Raw genomic sequence first — 15,485 nt, 5'->3', positions numbered from 1 at the left:
CTATATTAAACTGGGCTTTTAAATTGAAACAAGGCTGACACTGTGCATGGTGCACTGATTAAAATGGCACTTTAGGACAAGCATTCGGCCATGAATAAAACTGTTCCTCCATATTTTTGCTATCAATAATATCCTGTAGTTGGTTATGCCTTAAATTAAATACAGTTTCAAAAGAAAATATTGGAGAAAGTCTCCATTCTTCTGAAACACTGAACTAAATGCTTCTCTTATCTACAATGGTACAATGTTACTGAAGTGCAACTGTGTCTGGCCCACAGCTTTTTAAATTGTACTCAAGCAAAAGAGTGAATGTTCCCTTGTTAAGTGCAGGTAAAATAAGACGCAGAAGTCAAGCTAAGGCCTTGATTCTGTAAATACTTTGAAGCAGCTCTATTCTTGACTCTGAGGCTCCTTGCTGCAACCACCCCACCCACTTTCCTCCATTCTAACTAGATAGGGTGACCATCCGTCCCATTTTCACCAGGCCTGTCCCTTCTTTAAGCTCTATTCCAGGTGTACTGATTTTTTTTTAAAAGAAGGCAAATTGCTCTGTATTTGCACTTCCCTTCTGGTCCTTGAGTTCCCCAGTCAGCGCAGCCACAGCGCTGTCTGTGGCTGGTCGTAAACGCAGGCAGATCAACACGTGGCATATCAAGTCGGGCAAGGTGCAGAGAGAGAAAGACAGAAACCAGGTAGTTTGGAGACTGGTAGCCTGTACACAGCAAAGATGGGGTGTATGGGGTGAGTGAGGAGGGGTGACATGCACTCCTCCGGTACACCCTTAACAAGGGGGGAGATCTTCCAGCGCTTCTAGAACATGGGGCTGAAGCGCTGACCGCTGGCACCCCTGCAAGACTGAAGCCCCTTTCCCTGGTAGTCATCACCACCGGCTGCAGCTCTCATCTTCTCCCCACCCATGGGCAGCCCTGTTCCCTGGCGGTCCCTATCGCTGGCTGCACCCCCATCCCCTGACAGCCCCACTGTGTGGCAGCAACAGCCCCCATTCTTGGTGGCCCTAATCCCCAGCACACACTTCCACTGAAGCCCCATCCCTGCTCCCTCCCACCCGCTCAAGACATGAGTGGTGTGGCTCAAGATGAGAGCAGCAGGGCTTAATCCTGTGTGCCTGGAGCTCCCTGTGGGGGACAAACCTCCAGAGTCCATGGGCAGAATCAGGGCAAGACTTCTGTGGGCCTGGAGCCAAACTTTTTTGTGGGCCCTCTGCGGGGTAACGGAGCATGGCATTGGGATGCCAGTCCACAGAGCAAGGGGGCAAGTAGAGGCAAAGGGGCATGGATGGCAGGGCTGCCCAGGCCAATGCAAGGGGATTGTTTACAAACTGGCAGTTCTTAGGCACACAGTGGCCTGACCAGACCTGTGCTGCCAATATGCCCCTTTCTGTTGAGGGCAGGGCCATGCCATGTCCCACAGCCCCTTGACTCAACATCTCCCTATAGCCAGAGCCAGCTGGAGCTCTGCCAGAAGCACAACACCCTGCACATCACTCCTACCCACAGCCTCACTGCAGATGCCAAGAACCCCCACTCCCTAGTCTCCCAACTCACATTTCTTTCCCACCATCTCACAGCCCAGCACACACACAACCAGGCCCTCCTAGAAACCCACTCCCCCACGCTCTGCATCCTGGACAGGTAGGCACTTCTAAAGTGCAGTAACCACTTAATTGTAAGTATATATTTTAATTTTTTACCTATTATTAGTTATAATAATGCAGTATGTCTTTTTAATGGGTGCTCAGTCAACTTAATGTTATTTTGAATGTTTGTATGCATAGTTCTGATTGATTACTGTTGAACTCACCGAAATCTAAGCAATTTTATCAAGTGTCCCATATTTGGCATAAGGAAATATGGTCATCCTATAACTAGATCTTAATCCCTACTCCTTACCTTAAAACCCCAGCTGTAAACTGCCAGGCCATCCTCCCCTCCCTGTCTTCCCGTCTCTCCCTAGGGTTGCCAGGTGTCTGGTTTGGAATTGGACAGTCCAGTATTTCAGCTTTCTGTTCAGGAAAACCAATTGAGAAAATATAAATGAGAAAATATACATGTCCGGTATTTTCTAAATCAGATGGGATATAGATTGTGATGTAATGTCAACTGTGTCTGGTATTTTTGTTGAAACCATCTGGCAACCCTATCTCTCCCCGACGTACACTGGATGCCACTTTCCTCTCAGCGCCAAGGTGACCTGACTCCCTGTCCTTGGCTCTATCTGCCACCCTTACACTGACCCGCCCCCACTCTGGTATTTCTGGGGTAATACCAATGGGATGGTGGCTAGGCCCACATAAGGCTGGTGTGTGTGAAAGACACTGCCACTTCGCTGGGCCGGGGGCATCGCTCCACACGGCGTGGTGGTGGCAGTGCCCCTGCAGACCCAGGGTGGCTGCTAAGTGGCCAATGAAGGGAGCCTGCCTTAGGGTTACTATGTGTGAAGGCGCTGACCTGTGCCCGAGCCTGGGGATCACTGGGGGAGGGCAGGGAGCTGTGCGGGGGCATTGACAAGGGCTGGTGTAGGGGTCACTGTAGGAGAGGGCTGGTCTGAGGGGGGCACTGGGCGATACTGGAGGGAGCCCTGCAAGGGGACTGACCTGTGGGAGCACATTGAAAGGGGCCTGCCCTGGGGGGGGGGGGGGTCTGTGGGAGTTACTGAAGGGGGTCACTGCAGGGGCGGGATGAAGGGAGCTGCCAGCCCAGCTCAGGCTCTGGGGGAGGGGGGAGATGGAGATTCCCGCACCCCTCACCCGAGCTGCCCTCCCGGGGCACTGTTGGAACGTACCATTTCCTGAGGCAGGGGAGAACATAACCGTCCAAGGAAGGCAGGACGCCTCCCCAGTTCAGGCAGCGAGATCGCTCGCAGGGAGGCGCAGCGAAGCGGGTGGCGCGGCTGCTGAGCTCCATCTCCCAGGGGTTAAAACTTTAACGTGGCTGCTCCACCTCCTCGCCCCCTCCCGCTCTCCCACATTGGTTCGTTCCGTTGCCTTGGAGGCTCCTACAACAACGGCCGCGGGACGCCGCTTGGGGAGGCAGGTAGGCGGCGGAGCCGGCGGCTGCCGCCCTTCGGCGGGGCGATACCATTAGCACAACGCCTGGGGGTTGCTGAGGGGTCGGTTTGTCCGGCTCTGCAGGGGGTGTCCGAACTTGGTGCAGCCCGGGGTCTCGTGGCCAGCCCCCCATGAATAGCTGAAGGGGGCGGGGCGGGGGGCAGACACCATGTTAGGGGGCTGAGCCACTCTCCCTGCCCTGCAGAGGGACGAGGCCTGGCCCCAAAGCAGCCACACACCCGGCCCTGGGGTGAGTGGCCGAAATGGGGGACCGGTCCTGCCCCACTGTGATCCCCTTACTCCAAGGGGGCCCTGTGATTTGAGAGGGGTCTCCCTGCCTTGCCCAAAGGGACAAGTTTCCATCCCCAAATCACCGTCCCAAGCTTTGCAATATCATGACTTGTTGAGACTGGCAAGCCCGGCCGTGGTGTGACGGGTCACGTACTCTCGTTACGTTGCAGGGTGTCGTGATTTTAACGGGATGGGCAGTTCCCCCTGTTTTTCCAAAAGGGAACAGTCCCCTTCCCCCAAATCGCTGTCACAAGCTAAGCAACGTCGTGACGTGTTGTGTCCTGTCATGATCATATTATGTCACAGGGTGTGTGACGCTCTTATGTTCCCAGCTTGTCATGATTATAATGGGGGCAATTAGCTCTCCATACCCTGCCAAAAGGGATAAGCGCCTTCTCAAAAAATCAATATTCCCTTTAATCTTTTCCATCCATGAGCAGGTTTTTTCCATTCATGTGCAGAATACATTTTGTTATGTGCACTGAGTCAGGAGTGGCCCGAGGCCGGCTGTGGCAGCTGGTGCCCTAGGCAGAGGCGCAATCGGTGCCCCCACCTGCACGGCCGTCAATGCCCGTGACATCATTATTGGGCGCCTGGGCCAGCGGCGCCCTAGGCAACTGCCTAGTTTGCCTAGGCTCGCAGGCCGTCCCTGCACTGAGGCATGTGCAAATGTGCACCATGAGGAGAAACGCAAACCTAGCTGTGAGTGCTCTGAGCAACTGCACAAGTGCACAATTTACAGGGAGCACTGCCTTAAATCATGCTCACAGGGTGCAGCTGTGAAACCGCATTGTGCCATGAGGATGGTATGTCAGGTTGTGGCATGACAATGTCATGTGAGGGTGCAGGATTGTTCCACCACACTGACAATATTTGCACTGCCTATTACATCACACCCTGTCACGGTGATATATTGTTGTATACTGACAGTTTGCCTCAATCTCGTTAGATACTTGCAATACCATAGTGGCATTATGGCATTTTGACATAGCATGATGGTTACAATTGTATAGTTAGAGCCCTATACAGATGCAAAATTGGTATTCGCATCTGCAAAAATGATCTTCGGATATCCACAGATGAAGATACCTGTGGATATAAAGCAGATATTCACAAATTTGCAGGGTTCACAATACAAAATGTGTATCTGTGTCTGTATCTACAAAATGAACCACAGATATCTGCCTCTATATCTGTAGATGCAGAGATCACTGAATATAAAGCAGATATCTGTGGATTTACAGGGCTATATGTACAATATCATAATACGCATGACACTGTTGTGATATGCTGTAATATTTTTGATTCAGTGTTGCGTATCAAGAGGGCATTTTTGATATAGTGTGATATGATGCAAAATAGCTATTCTGCAGTATGATGAAACTTTTGATGCACTGTCCATTTATTTGTGTTTGTAAAAAATTCTCCCAATAGATTATGCATAAGTCAAAAAACATTAGTACAAAAACATACAATCACAATAAATTTTGACCCAATTGAATCACAGTTATGTTTCCACATTTCAAGAGAAATTAGATTTAATTAAACTTAATTCTTGACAACATGATGTTTAATCAAATGTATTCATATCACCTCTCAATACAATGACATTTTGATACATTGTCATGTTCTGTTGTATGGTATGGTATTGTAATGCTTTGCTGTCCTGTTTTGACACTTATCTGATGATCTTCCCATGTAACATGATGTTTATAACTCAAGGCTAGGTTGTAGCTTCTGTCTCATTTGCCTTAGTTAATACTTCATAGAAAATTGAAAAATAGTCTATTTACAACTAATTTCTGTGGCTTTTGTTGTTTTTTAATTTTTGAGGACAATAGCATCTCCCCCATTTAATGTCGCAGGAAAACAAGTTCTTTGTTAAGATTTGTAATACTTTGCTCCCTCTGTCAAGTATTCTGGGGTACTCAGATGAAGCTCAAAACATTATTACTGATTATTTCATTTGCTTTTGTTGCTCATCTGAAGGTTAAAATTAAAATGTATTTATGGCATCATAATTCACTCAGTAGGGATTGATGTCACAAATAGTGAGGTTTATAGGATGATTTCTCCAGTGATTTAAAAATTTCAGAGGAGTAGCCGTTTTAGTCTGTAAGGCTACGTCTACACCGCAGAGTTTTTGCACAAAAACTCGTGGAGCATCCACACCTCAAGTGTGTTTTTGCGCAAGAAAATTTACAGTGAATTGACAGAACAGAAGGGTTTTTGCGGTATAGGTAGCCCTCTTTCTACGTGGAATAACTCCTTTTTGCACAAGAGTTACTGTGCAAAAAGGTGTGTGTGGACGGGCAGTAGGTTTTTTTTGCGCAAAAACAGACTATTGAAAGAAGCATGGGTGCCCTGGTGGCCATTCTGTTAATGGCAATCAGAGCTTTCTTGTGAGAGAGCGTCCATGCAATGTGGACGCGCTTTTCCAATGTGCTTTTGCAGTGTGGACGTGCTCTTGCGCAAGAAGTTTTTGCAGAAGATCTCTTCCGCAAAGAGCTTCTTGTGCAAGAAGTCTGGAGTGTAGATGTAACCCCAGTGAATAAACTTAAAAAACAACAAATAATCTTACAGCACCTTGGAGATTAACAAAAAATGTAGATGGTATCGTGAGCTTTCGTGGGCACAATCCATTTCTTCAGATGAATGGAGTTAAAGAGTTGAGGGGAGAAATAAATAACAGAGAAAGAGCTATGATGTGAGATCAACCCTGTGAGTTTAAAGTGGAGTAAAAGCTACAGATATTTTTGAGCAGTTGAATAATTTCTTTCTTGCAAATGTTCTTAATAACAGAGAGAATGCAAGAAAGAAGAAAATATAGTCCATGGCAACAGAATGGTTTCTAAGTAGAATGTTTTTTTAAAGCTTTCCATGAAGTGTCAGTGACTCTAAACCTTCTGTACAAACATAATCATTTTTGTGCATTATTCCCTTCCCCGCAATGGTTTAAAAATAGGTAATGCTAATTTTTTTATGATAAAGTGCTGATGCTGTTTTTAATCCTTATCCATGTTATTCTTGTGCTTATGGTGTATGTTAGGTCTCTCTGAAATAATTTATTGTTGCTGCTGAGTTAGGACCTGATCCAATGCTCATTAAAACTAATGGAAAGTCTCCCATTAATAGTTTTAGATCAGACTAGGAATATAAGATATCGTGTAATTGAATAGTCAAGTAATTGCATGAATTTTTAGCAGTTACTCGACTATTTTGTAGACCCCGGGGGCAGGGCCAGCAGCCAATGCACTCTGGCCCCACTCCTGCGAAGCGCCCTGTAATCCTCTGCTGCTGCCTTTGTATCAAAGGCAGCAGTGTGGGGTGCCAGACAGGACCTGGTCCATGAGGGGAGCCAGTTTAAAAAACAGCTCCCCGTGCAGACCAGTTGCCTGCCACCCCATGCCGCTGCCTCTGATACAGAGGCTGCAGTGCAGAGTGGCAGCAGCCCCTGTCCGTGGTGGGGGGACAGCCAAGCTCCCTGCTGACAGAGGATGCTATGGATGGGGGAGGAAGCAGGGGAGGCTGCCATAAAGCAGCCTCTGTCCATGGCAGCCCAGGCTGGCTGCGGAGAGAGGCTGATCCAGCAACAGTCCCCATTTGCGTGGGGTCCAAGCTCCCTGTGGATAGAGGCTGCTCCACATCCTAGGGAGCAGCCTTTGTCTGTGGTGAGCCTGAGCCCACCATGGACAAAGGTTGCTCCAGCAGCAGCCTCTGTCCACGAGGGGTCCAATCTCCCCACAGACAGAGGCCAGCTCGGGCCTGCTGTGGACAGAGGCTGCTTTACGGCAGCCTTCCCTGCCGCCCCACCCCGTGCTGCTGCCTTTCACAGAGGCAGCAGTGTGGAACGGGGCAGGCGGCACCACTATACAGAGGCAGTAAGGGGAGGGGAAAATGCGTATGGATGACAAGATTAACTGATAAGCCTAGGCTTATCAGTTAACCCTATATTTGACTACATATTGACATCCCTAGATCAGACCCTCCTCCTACTTATCCTTCATTGACATAGTCTCCCATCTGGAAAACTAAATTTGTCTTTTCACAGGGTGTGAATTTTTCCCAGCATCTTTTGGTTTGGGAAGATGAGAAGATGGGGTATTGTGAGTGCTTGGGTTGAACTCCATATAGCTTCCACATGGCAGAGTTGGGCTCTTTCTAGTCCACTGTGAAATCCATAAAAGGACTGAGGCACTGAAATGCTGAGTGTTGTGCTGCCTAACTTTTAGACACTTAGAAAATCTCAGGAACAACACTGTGATCCACAAGGCTGAGTTAGGCTCCTAGGTTTCTTATGCAATGAATGAGGAGATGGGTGCTGAAGAGTAAAATCCACAAAAACCAGCCTGCTAGGCAGCTCTGTGCCTAACCCAGACAGTGGGAGATGCTGATGTGCTAAGCCCTGTGCCTTTCTCAGAGGTAGGCACCTAGCTCTGCTAGTGATGCACAAATGAGAGGAAGAAGAGGTTTTGCAGCTGCCCACTTTATAACTTTCAGGATGTGGGCGATTCAAGTTCAATTATCCTGTCCCTGTCAGAGAGAGAGGAAGATTCTACCACTTCTTAGAAGAGTGCTCTAACCGCTGAACTATGGGTTTCTCTGATATGGCGCTCTCTGTCTGTCTGTCTCTCTCTCTCTCTCTCTCAAGTGATTGGAGGAGGGAGATTGGACCCAGGTTTGCTATGTCCCCCATGCTATGCCTCAACCACTGGACTTCAAAGTATTTCCCAATCTCTCTGTCTTTCTCTGGCCCAATCACCCTCTATTTATCTAAGGCGATGTCTACACTGGAAAGACTTGGTAACAAAAGCGCTGTCAACATTCCAAAGTTGCCACAACTGAAAACTCATCAAACCCCCTCTCTCAGCTGCATTAGAGCAATTTACCGCCTTATGCTGTCACACCGTCCCCTCTTCAGATGCACTAATAACTTACCACCCCTCATGGCTGCTGCCTGCACCATCCCTCCTACAGCCTGCACAGCAACTTATCCTGTGTCTCTTCCCTTGCTTCATGACCCTGCATCTCTTCCCTTCCTTCATGCTCCACATAGAGTAGCTGAGAGTTGTCAAAAAATATTGGGACATAAGAAAAATTCCATATTGCCTGGCACACTGGTTGTCACCGGATTGAGCCTAACCTCCTTGTCCACTACCATCTTTTCATCAGTATCTTCTGTGTCTCGGTCAACTCCTGTTTCTGACTCTGTGCTATGGGAATTATCCACATTCTCCTTGGGTGTTCCCTGTGCTATGGGAAGTATCCACAATCCTCCTCTCCCCATTCAGGATTGTGTCCAGTTCTTTATAAAAATGGCATGTTATAGGTGCAGCATCAGACTAGCTGTTTGCCTCCTTTGCCTTCTGGTATGCCTGCCGGAATTCCTTTATCTTGACTTTGTATTGTAGGATGTCTTGCTCATATCCCCTTTTCACACAGGTCTTGAGAAATGTGACTGTACATGTCCCAGTTCCTATGGGCCACTTGCAGCTGTGACTGCATCCATTCTTTACCCCACACACTGATAAGATCCAAAAGTTCTGTGGTGCTTCAAAAGCAGGATAACATTTTGAGCGATAGCCACCCCTGTTTCCCTGAGAAGATGCCATGAGGACCACTACACAAGCAGCCAGACGCCAGAAAATTAACTTTAAAGTTCCTGGGTTTTGCAGGTAAAAAGGCAAGGGTGGGCAAACTCCAGCCTGTGGGCTGGATCCGCAGGGTTAGTCCCTGATGGGCTCTCACCTCCATGTTTACCTGGGCCTTCCCAGGTATTGGAGGATTTATTGCCCACCCCTATGAAAGGGGCACATCTGTTTACTTCTTTATGTGGCTGCAGAGCAGCAGAATTCAAAGCGCTGGTCAGAATGGCTAATCAGGCATCATGGGAAATATTCTGGAGGTCAATAAACTCAACAAGAAGCCTACTGTAGTAGTCACTACATGATTATACAGTACAATAAAAGGAAAGGGAAAGACAAAAGTCCGGTGCAGACGTAGAGTTTTTGTCACCAAAACTGGGTGTTTGTCGCGAGTTTCATCATATCACAATGTGAATGCTCTCCAGGTTTTGTCAGCAAAAAGGATTTTTTGGTGACAAAACTTGCCTGTGTAGACAAGGCCTAAGGCTTTGTCTACACTTAAAAGTTTAAAGTGCAGCCATGGCAGATCTTTAAACTGAAATGTGGCCATGGCATGAATGCTGGGAGAGAGCTGTAGCCTGGCTCACACTGGCGCTTTACAGTGCTGTAACTTGCTGCATTCGGGGAGGAGAGAGGTGTGTTCACCCCTCCCTCCCGAGCCAGTATTGTAAAATGCCAATGTAGACTTAGCCAAAGTGGTAGAGCTTCAACAAGAAAGTATATTAGAATAGCCTGTAGCTCCATGGCTAGAGCACTTTCCTGAGAAGTGACAGATTCTTGTTCAAATTCTTTCACCTTCTCTGGCAGGGAAGGGAGCATTGAATCTGAGTCTCCTACATTCCAGGTGAATGCTCTAACCACTGGGCTAAAAGTTACAAGGTGGGCACCATGACCGCCCCTTCTTCTTCCTTGAATGTACAGTGAGGGACCAGTGGGCATGCCCAGAGGCAAAAGCTTTGGTGCCAAGTGAATTTGAGAGCCTACAGAGTTTAGAGGTTTGTGGATTGCTGGGGGAGATGTAGGCATCTGAATTCAGGTGGATTCTACCCATTCTTTCTGGCTGATGATTGTATGGACCCAGAGGCTGCATGACCAGCTGAAGGAACAACCAGTGAGAGTGTCATTCCCCCAGCCATGTTTCCCAGCGCAAAGCCTGTTTAATAAGGCCTTGTCTGCACACAAACCTCTGTCACTTTAACAAAAGGTATGCTTTTAACCAATTTAATTAAACCACCATAAAACCCTGCTTAGGTACTCTTATTTGGGTTTAGCAGTGGCTATTGTTTTAGTTCAAATTAATTCCTTATATCTATCGGGTACCTAGTCTCTTCCTGCAAAAGGGAAAATAGACCATCCTCTTCTTCCCCTAAGTATTGATTTAAGTCCCAGTCCTGCAAAAGACTTAGGCACATACAGTTGAAGTCAATGGGGCTACTTATGTGCATAAGTGAATGAATAAAGTCTTAATAATGTACCATCTGGTAATAAGTCTAAGTGAATGCCACAAGGTATTTGAGGGTTGGGTAAATTTAATCAACATTGGGGAAGTATTTTCTGGTAACAATGAGAGAACTACATTGGAAACAAAGACTATGAGCCTAATCTGTTCTGGTAAAGTGTTGCCAAGGTGGAAGGATTACTTGTGTTGTTATACCAGGATCAGTAGGAAAGGACTGGAATATTTATGTGGATCCAGGAAAATTGAAGTGTTCAGACAGTTTGCTAACCACATGCCAAAACCTGTTACAGCTGCTTTAGGTCTGTGAATAAATATGTCACACACAGCAAATTCTGTATGATCATTATTAAAATGTCACACACGTAGTATCTGTGTGACTAAACAGATCATATTGAGTACCTACAGTGTCTCAGCTATTGTAGTTCCATGACTAAGTACAGGCAGTCCCCGAGTTACGTGGATCCGACTTATGTCGGATCCGCAGTTACGAATGGGGCCCTCTCCCTGGTCTCCAGCAGACCAGGGAGAGGAAGCAAAGCGGCGGAACACTGTGTACCTACAGACCAGGGGGACGGGGAGCAAAGCAGAACAAAGCCGCGGAGCCCGAGGGCAGCAGGACAGCCACGGCGCGTCTGGGCTGTCCCGCTGCCCCCGTGCTCCGCAGCTTTGCTCCGGACGCCTGTGGTACAGCAGCTGGGGCACTGCCGGTTGGTCCCGTAGCGCCGCTCTGGGCGCTATTGGACCAACCCAGCAGCACCCCAGCTGCTCTGCCCCAGGCGTCCTGATTCAGCCACTGCTGCTCAGTTTCAGCAGCGGCTGAATCAGGACGCCTGGGGCAGAGCAGCTGGGGTGCTGCTGGGTTGGTCCAGTAGTGCCGAGGAGCGGCGCTACTGGACCAACCCAGCAGCACCCCAGCTGCTCTGCCCCAGGCGTCCCCAAGTCAGCCGCTGCTGAAACTGACCAGTGGATGACTACAGGAAGCCCCTGCCCCGGGGCTTCCTGGAATCAGCTACTGATCAGTTTCAGCAGCAGCTGACTTGGGGATGCCTGTGGTTCTTAAGTTGAATCTGTATGTAAGTCAGAACTGGCGTCCAGATTCAGCCGCTGTTGAAACTGATCAGTTTCAGCAGCGGCTGAATCTGGACGCCAGTTCCGACTTACATACAGATTCAATTTAAGAACAAACCTACAGTCCCTATCTTGTACGTAACCCGGGGACTGCCTGTAAGTCACACTTGGCACTGGGGGTAGTAGTTTTTTTTCCTGTTTGTTTGTTTGTCATTGCATATGTAATAATATATTAGTTGAGTAAGGGTAGGTCTACATAGCCCATGGAAGTGAGCCTTCCAACCTGGGTCAACAGTAGACTCAGGCTCATTGGGCTTATGCTAAAAAGCTATGTAGACAGAGCTGTGAAGTTGCAACTCAGTCTTAGAGTTCTGTCTCGGAAGCCTGGAGAGGGAGGTGGGCTTCACAGCCCAAGCTCCTGCCTGAGACACAAGAGCTACACAGCTACTTTAGAATCATATTGCAATCCCAAATTTGTCAATCCAGATTGGGAGGCTTGCTGCTCCAGGCTATGCAGATGCCCCCTAAAAGGGCTAGATTGAATAAGGCTCTTGGGTCCAGTATTATAGAGGTAGGATTGAGGTTTGTTCAAGTTACCTTTTGGCACTAAGGGGTCAAATTCTTCTCAACATATATTAACATTCCCAGTCCCTTCAATGGGACTATTACATACTTAAGCATTTTTTGCAGGCCTGGGGCCAGAGTTTTTAGTGCCTTGACAGATTAAGCCATCGTTTAGTTTGGCATTAGTTTACACTATTTTATATTCCAGCTTGAGTTCACCCTGATGTTTTGATTGAACTCCAGGGCTATTGGGGTAAATTTTTCAATACTTCTTCAATCCCATTTTCAAATGTGATTTAGGCAATTATGGCCAGATTTTTAAAGGTATTTAGGCACCTAACAATTCAGGTAGACTCCAAGTGTGATTTCTAGTGGGAGCTTATCCTTATCTTTATCTCTTTTTGCACATTCAAAATTCCCTCTAGACACCTCTGTCCATCTTCAAGTGTATAAGTATCTTTATAAATCTGACAAGTGCTTATGTCATATTTGAAAATGGGACTTTTCAAAATGAGAACTTTTATCTTGGGTTCTCTCTACTCCTCCATTTTGTGTCCTAAACTTCAGTCACAGGCATGATCAGAAGTGAGAGTCTGAGCCTTCCTCACGTTCTTCAATATTTAATTCATAGACAAACTCAGTCTGCAAATATCAGCTCTTATACTGTGCAAACAAACTGCTGTCTGTGAAACAATGGGCCAGATTTGTTCTGTTTAAAAATCCACAATTGTGCTGTTGAATGTTAATTGTTATTTGTTATTTTCAGCAGCTAATATGTTGCACCCAAACAGTAATAAAATATCTGTTTTTTTTTTTAAAAAACAATTTACACAGAGTGTTATAATGCAAATAATAAAAGATACTTTTTTACTGATGTCACTAATTAGACTGTTTTCTCAACTGGTTATGTAGCAATTCAGACACAAACTGTGTTAAATGTGATGGGCCCGATTCTTTCCCCATTTACATAGGTTTTAACTCTGATGGAATTGCTCCCTACAGTGGTGTAGGTAAGTTCAGCATGAGGCTTGCTAAATATAAGATCCACAAAAGCAGGGAAATTTACAATTAAAGATTAAACAACCAGTGTGCAGTATCTAGATAGTGCACTAGTATAAAACTAGTTTGTATGTTTTAACCTAGAATTCTGTATATAAAAGGTGTTGGGTAAAATGACCTAATTAATGACTCTAGGCCCTGATTCAGCTGATATAAATTGGCATAATGGAGCTACACCAATTTACACCACCTGAGTATCTAGCCTCTGGTTTCTATCATAACATTAGGAAGCTGATTTTTGCAATACTTGTGGGCTGAAACCTCTCACTGACTTGTAGGATGTTTGGGTTTACAAAGATCATAAGACTTAACCTTAATTGTGAATCTTATAGTGATTAGGTACTAGATGCACGGTAGATGCATACACCATGAATAGCCCTGCTTTTATTTCTGTTCATATCTGTGCACTTTTTTGGAAACTGGATTTCGCCCCTATAGTACCTAAATTATGTTTTTGTTTGGTAAATGTTCATGTTTCTTAAACTGATTTATCTTGATACATTTTTGTATATAATTTTGTTAAATGAACGAAGGCTATGCCAAACATCTGTTTTCTTGTCTATTATCATAAATAGCTTGAGTGAAATTATATTTTTGAACATTAATAAAAATGAACTAATATAGAACACCTGACATTTCTCACAAAACTAGCAGTTTCAATCACAGGATAAAAATGTATTTGGAAGCACTACGTCATTGTTGACCTTATTATGATAGGAAAATACTCTAGAAATGGCCTAGTTTTCTCTTTAAGAGATACATTAAAATCCAAACTCAAAGTGTGCAGCTAGTAATTAAACGTTTAATTGTAGCCAATTATTTCACATATATGAAAGATCTGCTTGATCAAATGTGATTAATTCATCTCAAAATATAGTCAGCATTTGTGTGTAGAGTGGGAATATTCATACACCAATTATTTTCTTTGGTAGCTGAATTCTATTAAAAGAATTGCCAGTATGGAAGATACTGAGTTCTTTGATATTTGTGAAAAGGAGCAGACAGCTGCTACACCATTTTTGGAACAAGAAAAAGATGACGATGACAGTGCAACAGATCAGTTCTGGCATGTGGTGAACCCGCTAAAAGGTAAAGGTGAAATAGTTTGCTAATTTACAAATGCTAACATACTAATATATTTTCTCATTTGGTTGAGATGGTACAATTCAGTCCACACAACACATTTGGAGTCAAACTGAGATATTATATTGATATAATTTTAAAGTAATTCTGTTGACTCCAATGAGGTTACTTCTGATTTATGCTGTGTACCTAAATAGAATTTAGTCTGTCACAGGGTATTCCCTGTACTTCTACTTGTCAAATATACAAGGATAGTGTACAACTATTTTACTTAATGCAACCTTCTTTTTTGTTTTCTATTACCCATTATTATAGTGCAGTGCTGCCACTGACCTTAAAATGAAAAATGTCTTACGTAAGCATTTTATCATCATCATCCTGGCACACACACACCACATAAATATTTAGTGAGAAATTATTCTCACTAAATGAGTGTTGCAGTAAGCTAAAAAGAATTTAAAAAAATATAAATGCATACAGTCATATAGGTTAGCGTTTGGTGAACAACATTTTAATATACTGCCTGCCAAAACCTATCAATGATCCATAAGTCCTGAATTCCATTTGGCTAACACAGATTTTCTTCCTATAGCACTTATATTTGATTGTCAGTGACAACTGGAGAGCAATTGTCTGTTTATTTCCTAGGTATAAAATTGCTTTCATGTGTATTTTGTGATGAGAAGTTTTTTATTATACACACCAATAAAGCTTTTAAGATGTCATCTTCATGCTGCTTGTCATGTTTTGACTTGGCAGGAAATGTACATTTTAATGTCAAAAGTATCTTTATTAAACTGTTGTTTTTCTTTAATTTTTGTTAGGACACAAGATTGGAGAAGAGACAGAGGAGGAGGAGGAGGATGAAATCAGAAGCAAGGATGCTTCTGATGGAGTTGGAGAGGACTCTAATTCTAGTGTGTGAGTAATTTGTATACTCATCAACTATACTGAGGATTTTTTTTGGTATTAATTTGCTTTTTGTGACAGAAGATTTATTTATCACAACTTCAAGAATACTCTGGATTTCTTTATGGGAAAGAATTATAGGCCTTTCTGACAAAGCTGTTCTAATAAGAGAAAACAGCAAGGCATAGATAGTAATAGTAAGATGCAAATAAACATTGGACCCTATAAATCCTGTGGAATTCAGTAAGACCTATCAGTAAGTGAGACATTTGTTTGTTTAAGAGGGTTGGGACATATGCTGCTGAATATACAGTGTTAGTACAAGTATACTGATACCTAC

The 15,485-nt window shown here is 45.0% G+C and overlaps 2 protein-coding genes across 10 annotated transcripts in view; one reads left to right on the top strand and one right to left on the bottom strand.

Annotated features, from left to right (window-relative positions):
- The window catches only part of GABRD (gamma-aminobutyric acid type A receptor subunit delta), an 80,399-nt gene that overhangs the window by 51,485 nt on the left and 13,429 nt on the right, over positions 1-15,485 (bottom strand). For 2 of the 4 annotated variants that reach the window (XM_075906903.1, XM_075906901.1), the window contains exons 1-2: positions 2,803-2,941; positions 1,911-2,023 (exon numbers count right to left, since the gene is read on the bottom strand). The exons of 1 other annotated variant lie outside the window; for it this stretch is intronic. Coding sequence is in view for 2 of the 3 variants with exons in the window: in XM_075906901.1 (XP_075763016.1) it covers positions 1,911-2,023; positions 2,803-2,805 (116 nt within the window). In the remaining variant the exon portion in view is untranslated. Of the gene's footprint in view, positions 1-1,910; positions 2,024-2,614; positions 2,778-2,802; positions 2,942-15,485 lie in introns of those variants that run through there. One more of the 4 variants, XM_006119224.4, reaches the window with a different exon arrangement.
- CFAP74 (cilia and flagella associated protein 74) overlaps positions 2,942-15,485 on the top strand; it is a 121,340-nt gene continuing 108,796 nt past the window's right edge. For 3 of the 6 annotated variants that reach the window (XR_012897383.1, XM_006119221.4, XM_075906899.1), the window contains exons 1-3: positions 3,063-3,317; positions 14,086-14,242; positions 15,061-15,157. Coding sequence is in view for 5 of the 6 variants with exons in the window: in XM_006119221.4 (XP_006119283.2) it covers positions 14,113-14,242; positions 15,061-15,157 (227 nt within the window). In the remaining variant the exon portion in view is untranslated. Of the gene's footprint in view, positions 3,318-13,065; positions 13,105-14,085; positions 14,243-15,060; positions 15,158-15,485 lie in introns of all 6 variants that reach the window. The other 3 variants (XM_075906897.1, XM_025182669.2, XM_075906898.1) reach the window with 3 other exon arrangements.

Source organism: Pelodiscus sinensis, chromosome 23 (genome assembly GCF_049634645.1).
Source record: "Pelodiscus sinensis isolate JC-2024 chromosome 23, ASM4963464v1, whole genome shotgun sequence".
NCBI classification, from domain to species: domain Eukaryota; kingdom Metazoa; phylum Chordata; order Testudines; family Trionychidae; genus Pelodiscus; species Pelodiscus sinensis.
Note: the sequence above shows the minus strand (reverse complement) of the source record. Positions and strands in the feature narration are given on the sequence as shown.